The 19,478-nt window shown below is 27.2% G+C and overlaps 1 protein-coding gene across 1 annotated transcript in view; it reads right to left on the bottom strand.

The window, feature by feature from the left end:
- Positions 1-1,157: 1,157 nt before the first annotated feature.
- The window catches only part of LOC129955991 (mediator of RNA polymerase II transcription subunit 13-like), a 64,302-nt gene continuing 45,981 nt past the window's right edge, over positions 1,158-19,478 (bottom strand). Inside the window, exons 16-27 of the mRNA XM_056068267.1 lie at positions 17,900-18,064; positions 17,695-17,792; positions 16,972-17,281; positions 16,710-16,862; positions 15,826-16,076; positions 13,820-14,011; positions 12,262-12,491; positions 11,663-12,083; positions 10,394-10,648; positions 8,291-8,455; positions 7,781-7,899; positions 1,158-6,789 (exon numbers count right to left, since the gene is read on the bottom strand). Coding sequence (XP_055924242.1) covers positions 6,657-6,789; positions 7,781-7,899; positions 8,291-8,455; positions 10,394-10,648; positions 11,663-12,083; positions 12,262-12,491; positions 13,820-14,011; positions 15,826-16,076; positions 16,710-16,862; positions 16,972-17,281; positions 17,695-17,792; positions 17,900-18,064 — 2,492 coding nt within the window. The 3' untranslated portion in view covers positions 1,158-6,656. The remainder of the gene's footprint in view (positions 6,790-7,780; positions 7,900-8,290; positions 8,456-10,393; positions 10,649-11,662; positions 12,084-12,261; positions 12,492-13,819; positions 14,012-15,825; positions 16,077-16,709; positions 16,863-16,971; positions 17,282-17,694; positions 17,793-17,899; positions 18,065-19,478) is intronic.

The raw sequence follows: 19,478 nt of genomic DNA, 5'->3' as shown, positions 1-19,478 counted from the left end.
CCCGCTTCTAATATAAATTGTAGGCACAACAACATTTTAAATTTAATAATAATAATAAATTTCACTCTTCTGAAGATAAACAGACCGATTTATTAAGTTTTCGTTTATGAATTTTAAACCGATTAACAGCCGCCCGTTGAATGGCGGATCTTCCTATTAAAAAGAATCAAAACTTTGAACAATAATTTCATTTCGATAACTTATAGGATCTCAAACTATTCTGCTTTTCTTATTATTACAGCTTTTGATGAAGCTGAACCACTTTCGAACCTTCTCTGGTTATTGAGAAAACGCCATATTACGTTATGGCTGAAGACCTTTATAATGAGTGAATTATATGACTCAAAATTTGAAGTTTTAAAATATTTTGATGAAGAAGCTATTAAAATAGGAGTTACATAAAATATTTAATTATTAAAATGTTTAACGAGATTTCAGATTGGCGAACCGGTTGGTCGCCTAAGGCGGCTACTATAGTACTAAAATGAGTATCCAATCATCAGATTCTAAACCTTATCGTATTAGTAGCGCCGAAAACAAATATAAGCATTAAAAACTTAATATTTCTTATCTTGAGGTGTACAAACTATTTCCTCAGCCAACAAATCCTCTCAAATTGTATCACTTTCTGTTATTATAAATCAATATTGATGAAATCATTACTTTCCTTACCAGGCAATCCATCTCTATAGAAATTCTACAGCAATTTTTTCAAAATAAATTTTTTTCATCTTGCTTGATATAAAAACCTTCTCTACTATTCTTGAAAAAGCCCCGATTGAGTTTATGTCTACAAATGTTTCAAATGCACAACCGAGACACTCTTTGTTAAGAGTATATTGGAAACAAATGGCAATATTTTCAGAGAACATCGACATTTATCGAAAATTTCAAAAATTATACTTACACAAGGAAAATCGAATCAAATTTCTCTAATTCACATACAACAGAAACTGCACACTATTGTACAATGACCACAGTAGAATCTTAAAATGCTTCACAAAAAACTTTTTTAAAGATTATTTACCATTAACCGACAGCTTATTCAATTTCGAAAAGTGGAATTAAGAGTTTTGAGTTACTTATGTGTCTATAAAATGAACATACTTATAAATTTTCTAAAAATAAATTGTTACACAAATAATAGATAAATAACAAACCAGTTAAATAGATTTATTATAAACAAAAAGAAACTCATTTGTACACTTGCAGCATGTCAGGATGTCCCAAACAAAATGCTTTTATATTCATTGTGGTACTTTTACCTCAACTATTCTTCTGTACATAAGGGCAAGGATGAAGATCATACAAAGATAATGAGTGAACAAATGAATTCATTTCAATACAGTCAATATAAATAATAAAAATATTTCAATTTACAGATGATAAAAGAAATTGTCTAATTTACATCATATATCTTTTTTATTTCCATAAAAACATCTAAAAGTAATATTCTTAAACATACACAACTGCAATAAATGTATGGAATCTCATGAATCACAATTATGAAATGTTTCAGTTAAAAAATAAATAAAGCAGGAATAAGAAAGCTCATATAAAAAAAATAATGAAACAAATATTTAAAAAAAAATGAGGTAATGAAACTGCACCGGATTTGAAATAATCAATATTTCCAAGCGAAAGGAACAAGAAAAAGCATTTTTCTTGTTTCGAGAATTCTCTAAATAGGGTTTCCCATTACAAATTACTACAGAGAAAAATATATGTATTCATGTATTGAAAAATGACACACATGATAAATCAGAAAAATTAAATTCATGAGTTTGATATTAAAATATCTGAAAAATAGTCAGCATATAGTCTTAACTTCTTTTTTTTTCTTCTGAGATCAACCAACTACAACGATGGGAATTGGAACCAAATCACAGTAATGTGAAGGAAGAAACAATCAATATCTAAAGTTAACGATTTGAGTACTCTTTTGCAGGACCAAATCATGTTCACAGTGCAGGAAATGAGAAAAAAGAAATGGAATATTTACAAAAAACGCCTGGAAGCTGTGCCACATGATTTCTCTAATATAGGCTGAGCAGTAAATCTGGACCTTGTGATATTTATGTGCATAGCTCAATTATTGCTCCCACAAAATAACTATGGACATAGTAAGCTCTTTTATACAACAGATCTAATTCCTTGCATTGCAAGTTACAATCCGGTAAATAAATTTTTTCCCCCAGAAAAATGTAGTTCACTTATTTTTGTCACTTTTTGCATTATTAATAAGTGAACAAGTTTTTAATACACATTTGAATTACTTTTTTTTTTTTCGTTATTTGCATTGCATAGTTTTAGGATATATTTAATAACAAAGTATAAAATTGAGAATAAGCATTCGTTTTATATTTAAATACTCGTTTTGCAAGTTTTCTTCAAAGACATTGATATGATTTATTATACAGAGAGAATGCCCTTCTGTTGCAGACTTTCATGTTCCATTTCTGACTTGATGAAATAAAACATTTAAAAGGCCAAAATTAAAATCATAAATATTCTAAAATTTATCATCATTAACAATTAGAAATTAAATATTCTTCATCAAAGAAATCAATGTTTTATAATATTTTTCAAAAATATCAGATAAATTTAAATGCACATTACATCAACATTAATTTGATTATACTATCCAGTAGAATACAAGGAACATTAATCATATTCTTAAGCAGCCAATTTAAGCTGTAAGAAATTTTCAGGGACTCCAAACTTCATAACTAACTTTTAACTTTAAAACTTTTTAACTTCACCTTGGTCTATTGAGGCAAAATTGAAGTAGCTGACCGAAATGCTTTACACATTTTAACCATTGTTCATGATGGCTATTCATGGTGAAATTTTACCTGCTATATATATTTTTTACATAAGTTATCTTTTATATTCCTCAGGAAATGGAACATCAAGGAGTTGTCATAAGTTGCTCATACAAATTTAATAATACAGGATTTTAACAACTTTGAATTATTCTTTTTTTTTTATTTTTGGTATTAAAAAACCCTCAGCTTCACAACAGGAGCAATATTATACAACAAAAGAATGGTTAACATTTAAATAATAAAATATAAATTTTAAGCAAAAATCTAAATTATTTTTTTAGTTAACAAATCAACTAATATGATTAATAAATAAAAAATAAATTGGAAGAAATAATTAAATTAATGTAAGTTATTAGGTAATGAATGTATTCAATGATATTAAAATCTATATTTATATACATTAAATATATACACATTTTTTTCTACTAATGATTTTATCAAACACTGTAGAAAGTTGTAGCTACACTTTTGATGTAATTTTTCATTAAGTACAACAGATCCAATATTTACAGTACAATACATACATTTTATTTAACTTGGCTAATTACAGCAGAAATTTCTTTAATATCAAAATGTTCATTGCATGAACAGAGATATATTATTAATGCATTAAATATAACCAAAATTTTAGACAATGTATTAAAGATTGTTGAAAAATTAATAAAATACAGAATCTTGATGTGTTATTAATAATAAAGGCAACTGTTTATGCAAATTTATCATTGATTACAGCACAAGAATTGCTCATATTTAGTGCAGAATTTGAATATTTCACAACAAAATAATACAGTTGCCAAGACAAACTTTCCCATTAAATTTGTAAACATTTGTTATAATTAATTTAAACTACATAAACAGAATGAAAAAATAATTTTATTATAAAAAAAAGTTACCAAAAATCAAGAATATTTACAGATTTGATGAAAGATGGGGGCATGCGCTCAAAAGCTTAAGCTTGCTTTATTTAATTGCATGTAAATTGGAGAAACTGTAATAATGAAAAAAAAAAAAAAAAATGACAGAAAAATTTAAAATCAGTCCATCGGAATTAAAAATTTTATAATAAAAGAATTCTTTCTGTTCAACACTTTTAGCATCTTTTTATATAACTTCAACAACATCATCGAGAAATATTTGAGGGAAGTAATTAATTGGTTCAATATAATAAACTATTATTATGGATAAATAATTTAAGTACCTAATTTAATGGAGAGGAAATTCATGGTTAATTTATGAGTTTAGATGCATACTACTGTTTGTCAAATTATTAAAAGTTTTAACTAGAATTTGAAAATAATTTAAAACTATTAGAAAATGACATTTAAGCTGAACGAATTATGTGTTTCGAGAATTCAATAACAATTAAAATTGAACATATTTCTCATATATTTTTTTTACAGAAAATGTATTTTTAAATATTGTAATGGATAGAATTCATTTTTAAAGTTTTCAGTAAAAATATTAAAAATTTTTATGAGTATATTCCATTGATTTAAATAAATAAGTAACTTAACATATACTCATCACACAATTTTTTTTTTATCAACAATTGTTTTCAATATATATATATAACAAATAAAAATAGTGGACTACCGTATTAGTTATCTTTGCACAATACAAGTTAATTTGATTTTATAATAAATCCATAAAAAGAAGATAAATCAATTTTATCGAATAATCTTTCTGGTTTGTTATTACAAAATATTCAAATTTTCCAATGCATTAACATTATACATCAAATGCATTGACTGCATTAAAACTAGTGGGCAAAATTAACCAGGTGTAGCACATGCAAATGTCAAAAATATTCAAATAAAAAGGGATTCATATTTTTTTCTTTTTGTAAAACTTCATTTAATTATTAATGGTAGAATAAAACAAGTTACCTTAATTAATCTACTACAATGTGTAATTCAAATATAAGCATTCATTAAAAAATGATTTATTATTATTTGAACATAAAAGTATTTAAATAAATTATATTCTGTATATATGTAGAAGGGTAGCACTATTCTTTAATCAACAGATCAATAATAAATCAAATCATTCTTTATCAGGTAGAAAACAAGTAATCTCCTTGATATTTTATTTTAATAACAAAATCTCTGAATTCCACTAGCATGTTTTAAAAAAATTGCTTCGTTCTTAAGTCAAGAGTTTTATGTAGGCAGAAGGTAGGCACTAGTGTAGAATTACATGTAAGCAGATATATCATTTTTAAGGTCAATAAATAAAAACCTTAGATAAGAAAGAGGCACGTTTCTGTTAATTAGTTATTATACTAACTAGTAAAATAAATTTAATCATCAAATCATTGATGAAGGAGTTTAAACTTATTTTTGGAAAAATGCAACTATCTATTCATACTCAAAAGATATTTATGATGTATTACTAAACCTTTTGGTCTAAAACATACATCATTACACTGCCTATGCATCATGCACATAGGTAAATATAATGGATATTACATATAATTAAATGAAAAGATACAATACAAAAAATCTACAGCATTTATTGACATAAAAAATTATAATTTAACTTAATATTTATTGAAATGGTAAATTTTTGTATTGTACATTTCCATAAATTGTCTTAAATAACTGTGTATAGGCTTTTAGTTGCATAGTGTTTTGATTTGAATGTACAGCAGTGATTACTTCAATTGCATAGTCTTTTCAAACTGTACACATCTCTAAAATTCATTGCATAGATTTGTTTAAAGGGCACTTATGAATTAACATACTTCATTAAAATTGTTGAAAAACTCTACAACACATGCATAGTCTTTACACTAAAATTGCTCTTCTGTTATTAGACACATACAAATATTCAACTATACATGTTTTGTTCAGACAACAGCAGGATAAAGAGAAAATGCTTCAAAATCCTAAGATACTCAGACTTATTGCTCAGCCAATCTGAAAAGCTATCTTATTCCCACAGAAAATGTTAAAAAAATAATAAAAAGTCAGTTTGATAATGAAACAAGCATGAAGTGAAATTATAAAGATAATGATTAGAAAATGCAAAGGTAAGTTTTCAAGCTGCTGGCAGTGGGGAACCAATAGAAGAGAGTAAAAATAAGAGTCCAGCACTCCCTTTGCTAAGATGGCAATACCATATGATCACTATATCCTTATAATCTTTTTTTAAGGGGGATGTGGCAGCTACAACTTTCAACGACACAAAAGGACATGTACAGATAATTTGATAGATGATTTGTAAAAAGATTTGTATACTTGTGATATTGCTTTGTACAAAACCAACGGTTGACATACGATTGTTCAAAGAAATGTTAAGTCCCGCTGTATTAAACTACATCATCTAATAAGTAGCATATACCTAGTTTTGGCATGGGAGGACGTCTATCTTCAGGTGCGTATGATAGATATCCTTTTTGCTCTTATATATATATACAAAATAAATAGTATAATCATACTTTATTCTCGAAATACCGGCGATAGATGCTTCTCCCAACACTCACTATTAGCGGAAGAGATGAATTACACAACCAACTAGTCCTTCCACATGATTGATTAAGCTAACGCCGATTAGTTTGTTCCATTTGGAAAAGTTTATAATATGTGCATAAATACAATTAGATACATTCTGCAGGACAATTTGCATATCAGAATGGATTTTCTCTCAAGTGTTGGAACTTTACAACCACAATTTATATTACACAATTGTGTGGATACGAAAGAGCTCTGATATGTCATCGTGTGCTGCATTTGAAGACATCACAATTTGTTTTAAAACTGACTGTAAATGCCTACAGTCATGACTATGTTTGATCCCTGTTGCCTGTACACGCTTGTAACCAAGAGCTTATATAAGAGCTTCAACAGCTTGATAAAGTTGCATTAAAACTTGTATGTGAACGGGTAGGCATGAACGACGATCATGGGTTGAAGGATCCAATGATAGCCATGATAATGAATTGTAGCCTTCTAACACATACCTATTGAAGAAAACAAAACGTTTTTCATTAATAAATTAAACAATCACAGGACACAATAAAAAAATTCACAGTAAAAAAAAAGGCCACAAAGTAGATATAGAGGTGACTGCTATACTACAAAAATCTTGGAAAAATAGCATGAAGTAAAAATTTATCATAATATTGAATAACTCAAAATGTGCGCATATACATACATAGACATTAAAGAATTAATATGGTAAAGATAACAATTACAAACAACAATTGAGCAATTTTTTTAATGATTTCCTAATATTCTTATTTTTAAATAATTTCATTGAACAAAAAGTACAATTTTAAAAATAATTAATTTCTACAACATTTCACAATATTATTCAGCATTTTATTTTCTCAATACTTAAAATATATATATATATATACATTGTTATTTTTTGGAAGAACAGGCAGTTCTCAGAATTGCTGAGTTCACATTTTTTACAAATAAAACTCGGTATGATCAAGACGATTTTTCATTTTATTCTTTCAATATTCCATTATAATCTAAAATGCCTGCTACCTTCTTAATCCATATTAAGAGGTATTATAGAAATAATTCTATAATACCTAGAAGTATATATAGGTATTATAGAAGTAAGAAATTTTGGTAAAATACCACATTTAATAAATTACCACAAAATCTTAACAAACAGAGCTTTTTTAAATTTTAATTGAATTTAAAATTCAAAACATCTATCTCCAAAGTTAAATAAATTATTAAAATGCTGTATTTGTTTCAGATAAAATTACTTAAAAGTTAGCTGACAAATTTGCAATATATTCCCTAAATATTTATCATCTTGTAGAGTAATAAAAAAAGTTTTGCTAAAGAAACATTCAATTCTCATTCTTTAGATTGCCGTTGAAATTGCCTAAAATGTCATGTTTAGCAAGACATTGTGTTAAGATTAATAGATTCAAGCGTACAACATCAATTTATTACATGATGAAAAGCAGATTAGAAAAGTTCACAAACCTGAGTACATCTGTTGTCAAATTCGAATCAAGTGGATGATAATTTCTTGTGTGTGGATTTGCATGTAATAAATCATCAGAACTTTGCTGTACAAAAGGTGAATGGATCAACAATGCAGACTAAAAAAAAAAAAAAAAAAATACATAAAAAAAATGAAACAAAATTTTTAAAAATGTATTTGCATATAAGTATCATTAATGTTTTGGATTAACTTTTAATATTTACATTTTTATTCACCAGTACAACTGCAAGTTTATTATTTTTTTTTGAATATTTACTAATATTACATTAAATAGTTTCAATTACATCCATAGAAGTACTACAAAAACAGAAGCTTTACTATCTTTTTAAAGAACAGGCAAGCCACTATTTTCAAAATTTGTCTATAGAACAACAATAATAATAATAAAAATAATAAAAACTATGTTAATGCAACATAAAGAAATGGTGAAATCATTTTGATTCTCATTTCACTATAACTTTGGATTTCCAGTTTAAATAAATATTTACCTTCAGGAAAACAGGACAAACATTTTGTAACTGTGGGCAAGTAGACCAGAACCATTTAGGTAAAGGCCCTGTTTTAGCTGTCGAGACATAATAGCCTAGAGCAAGAGGCTGTTGTAAAAGCTGAAGAGGTTCTTCTATCGTATCCATCGGCAGATGACCAGAACCCTGAAAATACAGAACACAAGATAATTAAGAATACTAAAACCAATGCAGCAGAAGCATTTTAGTTAAATGGACATATAAATATAGACTTCTTTGCAACTATATCTTAATAGGGGCTAATTTTGGAAAAATATCTATGATTTTAATAATTAATAAATGATGGATGTTTACTAGCAACACATCCATAGAAATATTAATACAAACTAAATGTTACTTTTTAACTTGAGTGAGTGAGTGAGTGAATATTATACTAGCGCAAGATCCATTCTCTGGATAAACTGCGCCGCAACTTTTTAACTTGGGGGGGGGGGGGGGGACCCTGAATCAAAGAAAGCATTATAACTCCTTTCAAGATCGATTTTCTGCATAAATAATAGTATTCTAATGAATATGAAAATAAAATTGTAATACCACTGCAATAATTAGTGAAAAATACAGCAATGTTCAAATATGACTGCTTGAAAATTTTCGTATTAGTGAAAGAAGGGAGAGGGGAAGCAATTCTAATCTACCATTCACATTCATAACATAATTCACAAGTCGTTGCTTCCAAATTTAAATATCTCAATTTTCAAAGAGCAAAGATTACTGAAAATCACTAAGCAAATGAATTTACAATGATCTGATTTATTAGGGCTGTTTCAGGGTGTCTAGTGAAGTGAGAAATTGCTAGAATATTTTACTTTTAACAATTTAGATAGGGGGGGGGGAGAAAGCAGGCATACATAATCTTCTATATATTTTTCTAAGCATAGGATATATTTTTTTTTATTGTGTAATAATGCATAGTTTTTATTGAAAGATTTTCTTAAAAACTTATCTTAAATGGATATTCCTTAAATTTTAATAATTATTTTTATATTTCCACAATATTTTCTATTGTAAAACAAATAATTTTTAAAAAAAATAATAACGATACCAAAAAATTAACTCCACATGATTCAACATAATTGAAATGGAAAATGTACATTTCCTCCTGCTCTAACTTACTATATTTAGAAATGTTATTTGCTGTCTAATAAAGCTAAGGTGTAAACATCCTGGAGTAGATGGGCATGAAATTGATGATTAAACAATGCAGTGTTCAACATGAGTCTTTCAAAGACTTTTTAAGAAGTTAAAAAAGAGCAGTTCAGTAGCTAGAAGCAAAATGAAAATTAAAAAAAAAAAAAAAAAAAGCTAGCCAAAACATTTTTTGAAGCCAGCGTGAAACAAATAACACATAGCTTCAAAATTTAACAAAACTCATCAAATGAAGAATTTTTTTCAATGAACTGCTTTACAATCTTTTACATTTAATTGAAGCAAAGAAAGCCCTCCCCCCCATATCATGACATTAATAGCAGTAAAATAATGCAGCCCAACAATTCAAAGAATAGTTTTCGAATTTAAGTAATTTTCACGATGCTACATACTCTTGTGTTTTATAGTCAATACAGCAATTTTGACAGAAAATGTATGATTTGGAATTATTAATTAAATAACTATACAAACACTTTTATAGTACCAAAAATATAGAAAACTTCAAATTAGTGTGGTGATGAATAAAAGAGTTGCATAACTCAAAAGTGTAACCCCACCAAAGACAGAAATTTAAAACTGCCACAATATTTCTGACATTATTTTTAAAATTCTCTTGAAGATATGAAAGGCAAAGGATATTTCATTACATGCTTCCTTTGTTTCCAAAAAGTATTTTTATGATGGTGGAATTAAACTGCATTTATAATAACAATATATATTTTAGAAATTTTTTGAATATTTAAAATTGTGATTACAAAAAATATATAATAATTACTCAATTCAGATAATTGTTGATTCTAATTAGGAAATGTGAATCAAAAGCCATGTTACTTTAAAATTTCTCATTTAAAAAACAATTATATTACTAAATAAATAAAATTGATAAAGTTCCAATTGCATGTTGATGGAAATACATACTCTATTTGGTCCCCCATGATGAAAAGGCGAATGACGCCCACCCATCCCACAGCTAGGACTTCCAGGCTGAGAGATTGAGTCTCGACGAGGAGAAGCACCAGGACTTTGAGGAGGGCTTTCTGTCCAACGAAAAATGTCATTAATATCCTGCCCCACTGCAATATCATCATCATTGAGTGCTTGGAAGATGTCATCATCAGCCAAAGTGGTAGACAAAGGATCAATGTGCTCTTGCTGGAATGTAGCTTGAGATGACTGCAAAATCAGAAGAAATAAATGTTAAGAGTTATTTTTCTCAGAATAAATTATTTATTTATCACCAATTTACTAATTTTCTGCAATTATGCACACTGTACTAAACTGATCATGAATTATACTGAGAATTCAAGGCACCTTAATGTACTTAAAGATGATGACGATTCTTGATAAATAACCACTCATTTTTAAAATTAACAACGAAAAATTTTTATTCATTGAAATTAAAGATACATTATAAGTTATAAACCCTTTTTAAGAAATGATCACTTAAATTCTGAAATTTCTTATCATATCCACTTTTAGAAAAGAAACTCCTATAATGCAAAAATGTTTGAAAATTTGTATGAAATACCATAGGAAATGGCAATAAATATAAAATACAATGCTATATTTCTAAAAAAATTTTGACTGAAAAACCTAATTCCTTTTCCTGAAAAATTTACATATAAAAGAAAATAATTATCACAATTAACCACTATGCATTAATGGTATGTAAATAGAATTAAAATTTTTTGGAAAACATTATGAAGAAGTGGGGGAAAAGATGAGAGATAGAAAAATCAAGCCCCACAATAATAAGAAATTATTGCATTTCTTAACATTAATGACTAAAGCCATCATCATTAAACTGTCAAATTAAAAAGATGATAAAAATAACATTTATATTAAATCCATAAATACTAATCTAAAATTATAATTTTATGATATACAGGGAAACAGAAAGGTCAATGTAATATTACATTCATCAATTCAGATAAATTTATATATTTTTACAATGTCTTTCTCAAAGCTAAATTAAAATGATTACAATGTGAATTACATATATACTTAACATATCGCAGAGAATTAAAAAATAACATAGTAATACAGCAGATTTTTCCTTTTCTGTTTGAAATAATTTTAGAAAAAAAAAAAATTCTAAGAAAATTCTTTTCTAATTCTTTATTTTTCTTCTTTTTTTACAAAAAACCCCCCCCAAAAATAAAAAAAGTTATATAATATTTTATTCACCTGTGTAGTAGCTGAAGTAGGGAAGACTAGGATATGCGTACAGGAAGCATCTTCAGGGGTACTGAGGTAACAAGAATTGCAGCTACTGCTGAAGCGGTCATCAGGAGTGAATTGATCGGACATTATTCGTAGAGCAGAATCAGGTTCCAGGGAAACTAAACAAGCAGAAAGAATGGCAGGAGTATCAGGAGGACCAAGAACAGCACACTGGTGACATAAATCACGTAACTGTCGACTGTAACGGAGGAGAGATTTGCGACTCAGTAGAGTTGCCCAATCTCTTAATTCTCCATGACCCAAGCGTCCCAGTCTGCTAATCACAAGTCTCCATGCATGAAGAAATTTGGATAACACCTCCACAATAAAGTCTAACAATTTGTGCAAAGCAAGCTTCCGAACAGAAGCCTTTTTCCGGCGAGTCCTATGAAAAGAAGAAGGAATATTCAAGTTGTGATAAAGACTACACAAGTTGCATGAAAAATTTATACAATAAAATAAAATTATTATAAAATTCTTATTTTTAATTCTAAAAATTTAAATATTATTTGAAGTTTTTCTAAGTCAATTTCCCTTTGTTCAAACAAAAATTAAATGCTTACCTATTTGGTACTTCAACATTAATACAGCAGGTCTGTAACACATCTCCTTTGTCATCTGTACAACTAGCAACTAACCATCTTTGGTCTTCTGTCAAACAATATGTACAATATAAAATACTAGATTTCTCTCTTCTGTCTCCAAACATTTCACCCAACTCTGTTTGTTTGTCTTTTTGAGGAGCCAAAGTAAAAACTTTGCTTGGAGGAGGTAAAGAAATGCAGTTTCTAGGCTAAAAAATAAAGTAGGTATGTAAGTACTAAGATAAAATGTAATGCAGAAAGCATAGTTTAAAATGAATCTTTTCTCAAAAGCACCCCACTCCTAAAGCAAAGAATTTGATGGTAAATGAAATTATCAACAGTTTTTTACTTAACTTTCTGTGATAAATAACTAAAAACAATGATTTATTAGTATGTATATTACAATTTTGAAAAAAATAAATCAAAGAAAAAAAAGTCCCTATAATTGAAAATTATAGTCCACAAAAATTTTCTTAGTTATGAAATGAATAATCCTACATTGTAGAATTATTCTTAAATGAAAGTACAAAAAATTACAAAAGTAGTAAGCAATCTACAGCTTTAATCTGTTAATTTGAAGAAAAAAATTCAAAGGATTCTTGATTTTTTTAAACAAGATGAAAATTAAAATTATTAACAATAAAAAAAAAATATGTGAATAATTTTCAAATTTATACATATGAACTATTAAATGTTACTTTAAAGTGCCCAGACATTTTCAGAGAGGGGAAGGAAAGTCATACCACAGGTATTCATGGTTTCCTTTCCTAGTGTTTCATACTAAAACAAGCAGTTTCAGCTGGTTTATTCATTTTGTTTAATTTTAATATTACTTCCTTCGAAAATGAATATACTTTTTATTTAGTAAAACATGTAATCAGAATTATGTATTAATTACAAACTATAAATATATTAAATGAATATATTTTTATTTAAATCACACTGAATATGATTCAATATAATAAGTGACACCATCTGATCGTAAATTTGAGTAAAAATTAATTCCAAGATTTTGTAGCATTAATAACGAATAAGAAACAATGATAATTTAAGTACACTAACAAAAGTATTAATTTTTAAAAAAATTGACTTGAACACTGTCTAGAATTTAAAATGATACAAATGAACTAAAGGTTGCTATGAGAGTAATAGATGTTTGAAATGATAATAATATAGTTAATTATAAATCCTGAAAATTAGATACGGTCATAAGTTATGAAATACCATTCAATTATTATTGTACATGATCATGTTTTCATCTTCCAAAATAAATATTTTCACATAAAATGACTAAATATTATATTCAATTGTGTTTAGGATTGGGACTCAATTATTTGGGACAACAATTATTTTTGATAGGTCACATTTATGAAACTAAATAAGATTGTAAGTGCTTAGGAAAATGCAAATTGAAAATTTTTCTAGTCGTGTCTTTTATTATCATTCCCTTGGCATCTCTTGAACTATTATGAATAAAATCGAAAGGAATAACAATTTATTAATAATTATGAACACAATTTAATTAAACTATACATACATCTCTGTTTTTTAAGAATACATCTTGTGCAGCTGCTGGTCCAAATCCAGTCAAAGACTTGGCAATAGTTTGGTGCAAAAATACTTGATGACACTGGGAAAATACTGAAAAAGCTAATGCTTTGAGCTGATCTTTACGTCTTTCAGCATTTTCCATCCGTCCCAAGCTTAATATTGAATCAAGAGTTATGACCTAAATGCAAGCAGGAATATAATATATTACCATATGTAAATAGAAATAACAGCTAAAATATATTGAATAAATTATACAAGAATAGGATATTTCATTGCTTTTGTTCTTCACTTTTTTTTTTTCACCTTCAATAGTTCAATTTTTGAGATAGGCTGCTAAATTACATCAGTTACATTAAGTAGGCTTTATCGATTTTTAGAAACATATATAAGGTACATAGTGAGAAATTGCTGCAAAAATTAAGTGCTTAAGCATCTTAGCCAAAAAAAAAAAAAAAAAAAAAAAAAAACTTTGTACATGTATGCATACATGTACAAAGCATGGATTTTAAGCATGGGATGTTTTCTGTTTTATAATAGAGCATAGTTTAATTGAAAAAAAATTTTAAAATTAATTTTAAATGTGTATTTTGTAAATATTTCAGTATTTGCACATCATCCATTGTAAAATAAATTATGCCTTTTTAGTTTTGAAAAAAAAAAATGATCAAACTATCAATACAAAAAATAATAATTAAATTAATAAAGATTTGCAAACCTTTTCAATATTTCTTAAAATTAACAAATTACCAGTTAATATAGATGGACATATCATTTTTGAAAATGATGTAGAAGCATAGCATGACTAACAATTTTGTATTTGACTTTTACATATGCAACAACAAATAAGTTCGATATGACTGGGATGGAAAGTGCAAATTTCCTCCTGCATTAACTCATTATATTTAATAATTTTACTTATAGTCTTATAAAGTTAAGAACTAAAGCATTCCAGAATGGTGACCATAAAAAGACTGACAGAAGTACCATAAAATTGATGAACAGAACAAGACCATGTTTTAAATGTTTTTTTTTTTTTTTTTTCTTTTTTAAACAGAAAATAATAACAGCATTCAAAAATATTCTGACTATAAAAAGTTATCACTTCTTACTTCTAAGTTTACAGTAAAAGCCCCCTCCCTCTTCTTAACATTTTATATTCTGAAAATTTAATAAAACCCAGCCTTTAATCTAAATTCAAAGGGAAAAAAAATTTTACGTCTTCAGAAAAACGTGAATACATATTTTACTAAAAAATGAAAATGCTTTAACGAAACCTATTTTTTCATGGATTATTTACACCATTTAAGAGAAATCATTTAAACTTACTGAACAGTTAATTTCTTACACACAACAATTCATTTGTATTCAAAGTCTTTAGATGATTTTTTAAGTGCCTTTTTAGAGCATCTTAAAGAATTGTTTTTTTTAACCAATATATTACATTTATCAACATGATTTTCATTCTTCATAGGAGTCAAAAACTTCAAATTACATTTTAATAAAAGCATATAAATATAATTATTTAAGCAAATCATTAGTTATTAGTTGCTTCTATTTTTGTCTTTTTCTTTAGTATACATATATATATAGAAATCAGGATTTAATTAATAACATTAAATTGTAACTGATAACTAATGACATAGTGTAATTAACTTCTATAACAAGCACAGTGGAATTTTCCTAGAAAAATTAATTTTACCATCTTTAAACCCAATTTCAAATTGAAATGTAATTCTAATTATTAGAATTATTATTTTTGGATTTTTTTCATTTTGATTTCTCTCTTTTACGTAATTGGCCTACTAACTGCATAAAATAATAAGGATTCTATACATGAATTTTAAAACAGAAGCTTGAAAAATTGGTGATTTATATGAAAAATTATCTTTTAAAGATTATGAAAGAGAATAATGCCTTTTTTAAGGTACAAAAATTTAATACGTAATAGAGGATACAAAAGTATTCAATGAATAATAATTCTGACTGCCATACCTGCAAATGAATGTTATTTTTTATGTGATCTGGCAAAAACTGCAACATATGAGTATATGATCTTAGAAGTCCCAGACTAGCAAGTCGGTAGACATCAGCATCAGCAGAACCATGTGTAAAAGGTTCAACTAAATAAATAACCACCGTTGGTGTCTGCTGATTATCTTCAGACTCGGAAGAATCTGGGTTTGCAGTTGAAGATACAGAAGGTTGATCATTGGAACTATTTCCAGATGTTTCCATTTTTATTTCTATAATAAAAAAATTATTTTAGAAACTAAATAACTTTTTGGATGCTAAATGTGCTCACATTATTCTATAATAATCAATGAATAATTTTTAAATCATATAACATTAAAATAACAGAATTTTAATGAATAAACCAATAGGAAATATTTGTCAAATGAATTAAATGAAGCAACTGAATTAAAAAAAAAAAGCTCAAATATAATTCTTGAGAAAGTGCTTAGTTTAAATGTAAACTAAAAAATGCAATCTATTATATCAAAATAAAATATTTTATTTCATAAAGCAAAATATATATAGCTTAATTTTTTATTACTTTCTAAGAGAGCATTCATAATAGATATGTAGGTATGACTTAAGGCTTCTTGATTAATAGTTAGACATATTTCTCTACCATATATAGTTTTTCTAAGAAAATCTAAACAAGAGGTTAATGATTAAAAAAATTAAAATTAAAAATATATCCAAAATAAATAGAAAATGCATTTGCAAAACAGAAGTATTTACTAACAAAATGATAAAAAATCATATTTTTTCTGCAATGCTCAATTTTTGAAGGCCCAAATAAAAAAAATGTGGTCAGATCCAAAGTTCAGTCAAACCAGAGATATAAGTATAATATGCTGAATATTATGTACCTGGTTCTGTTTTAAAAGCTGGCTGATCCTTTTCTTGACTCTCATTTCCAGTGGTTCTGGGTGAAGCAACAGATAAAGGTTTATCAGGTGGTTTCAAAACAGGTGGAGAATCTATGAGACTGCTATCAAATGGTTGAGTTGCTAGATGAGGAGCTGAAAGTAAAAAAAATATAATATCACAGTATTTTTTAAATTATTATTATATTTCATTAATATGAAAAAGTTCAAAATTATCAATAAATAAAATTAATTTTATATATACCTAAATGATATCTGCATGCTTGTGCATATAATTTCAATCGACTTGCAATAGGGCCATCTCCAATCAGGTTGAACCATTCATCAACTGGTTCATCAGCTAATTTCTTAGCAGTTCCCTTACCGACACGCATAATACCATCTCGCAATACTTTGGTAATGGGACAATGCCTCCCAAGCCTGCACAGTTCATAAATTGTGCTCAGTTCTTTGAAGTATTTTTTAATAGGGTTTAAGACACAGTCACTATCTGGAGCCACCACAACATAAGCTATGTCTCTGCTGTTGGTATATGGTTCCAATAAGAGCTTATCCTGAAAAAATTATATATTTAAGAATTTTATTACAATCATAAATACATTAAAGCATGAAAGTCCTAATATATTAAAATTTTTGTGCTATAATAAAAGAACTGCATGTTAAATTCAGCTCTTTGTCAAGGTAGAAAAATAAGACATCTTTCCTTAAGTTACTTTACCTCTTTCTATTCAGAACATATCTTTGAAAATTATGTTATGTCTCATTTGCCATATTTAGTATTTCAGTAAAGCAGGATTATTTTCAAATCTCTTAAAAGAACAGAATTTGAATAAACTGTTTCAGTCACAATACATGAATTAAGTTAATCTCATTAAATTAAGACAATTTCAAAAAATTATGATTAAAGCTAGCAACTCTTATATATTGTAGCACAAAAGAAAAAAAGGAGGGGAAAAAAAATACCAACCCAATATTTTAAGGCAAATGGTGACAAAGCTACCCAATCCTTATCATAACCAACAAGAATTGAGGGGATAGGTTGAGGTTCACACTGATCTTCAGTACCTACATAATATTAAAATATGTTACATAAGCCAAACAGAAGAGAATTAATTAAAAATATTAAGAATTTATTCTAATAACATAATTTAGAGAGAAAACTGCAACTGTACCTCGACCAGCAAGTCTATGAAACTGCCTCCATGTTAGTGGCCCTAAAACTGGATATGTGACTTCCCAAAGTCTTTGGTGGCGCCTTTGTTGCACCGCTTCTTGAAGAACAGGCTGTAGAGATCGCAAAAGATGGACTACTTCTAAATTGCTCACTGGCACTTTAGCTGCATAAAGAAAAAAAAAAGTTGTATTTCTATTAAATCAACAATTTTAATAATTACATATAAAAGGAATATTTATTGTTTTTATAATGAAATAGCATTAGAAAAACTGGATTATTTGTCAAATACCATATAAATTATTTGATCAAGCATCAAATTACCATATTCTAAAACTTATAAGTTAAAATCAAGCCATATATAGAATATAATTTGATATCATTTGATCAAAGGAGTCACATACAAAACCTGCCAATAATAATTCACAAACAGAGCAGTATTATATTTAAGCTTAGAGATTACTGGGACTGAAGTTCATAATTCTTTCATTATAACATGCTCAAGGGATTCCACACTCAACCAGAAAGAAAACTCATAGTCATAAAATGATGTGATCTCACATGATCATGATAGCAGAGAGCAACAAATAGTTTATAGTTTTAGAAAAATAGTCATAAGAGTTAAATAACAGAATGGAATTATTGTATTGTTGCCAATAAAGATTAAATGATTAAGAGATACACAAAATAATTTATAGAACCCATAGTTAAAAAAAAATTTATGCTAAATCAAGATGGGCTTTAAAGCAGAGTAAAATTATAAGAGTTATATATAACAACATGGAACAAAATGCAGCATTTCTAAAACAATGAACAAAAAACTGCCAATTTCAAGAGATTTTACAATTGCTTGAATAGTCAGTATCAATTTACTTGTCATAGACATTACACACGATTTATTTCTGTTTTGCAATGTTTCAGAATTCAAAATATAATATGTTTCAGAACGGTGTCTAAAATGTGATACTATAATTTTCTTAATTCATTCTGAACAAATTGCTTTATATCTATCATGCGAGATTTTTTGTTGTACAGATTGTTTTCCTTAAATCTTATAATTGAAATATTAAGTTTCTTATATAATTTTCCTTTCAAATTCTTAAATAATTTCCAAAATCTGGCTGGATAACATAGGATTTCAGTATTGAATGCTATGTTTGCAGCATCTAAAATATGCTCCAGAAGAGATATATAGGAGAAGATACTTAGTAATTTGCTAACATACTGAAGGTAATTTTTTTTATAATTAAATAATTATTTGTATTTTTCAAACTAAAGTAAGGAAGTAGAGTAAGTTGCCCATGTGATACTTGTGTCAACTAAAATATACATTAAATTATTTGAAATTTCAATAAAACATCATAGAGCTCATTATCAAATAGAATCTAGTTTTATTATTAGTGACATTTTCTCCTAACTTCATCAAATAACTACATAAAAAATATCCTAATACCTTTTGATTTACTTCCCAAAACATGCACACACACACAAACCATACTGATTCAACAAAGATTGAACATGAAATTTCATAGTAAAAACAAATACCAAATAACTATAGAAACTCCAAGCCAATTTATTGT

The sequence above is a fragment of the Argiope bruennichi genome, chromosome 2 (assembly GCF_947563725.1).
Source record: "Argiope bruennichi chromosome 2, qqArgBrue1.1, whole genome shotgun sequence".
Taxonomy (NCBI): domain Eukaryota; kingdom Metazoa; phylum Arthropoda; class Arachnida; order Araneae; family Araneidae; genus Argiope; species Argiope bruennichi.
The sequence above is the reverse complement of the archived record's forward strand: the minus strand, read 5'-3'. Positions and strand labels throughout refer to the sequence as shown.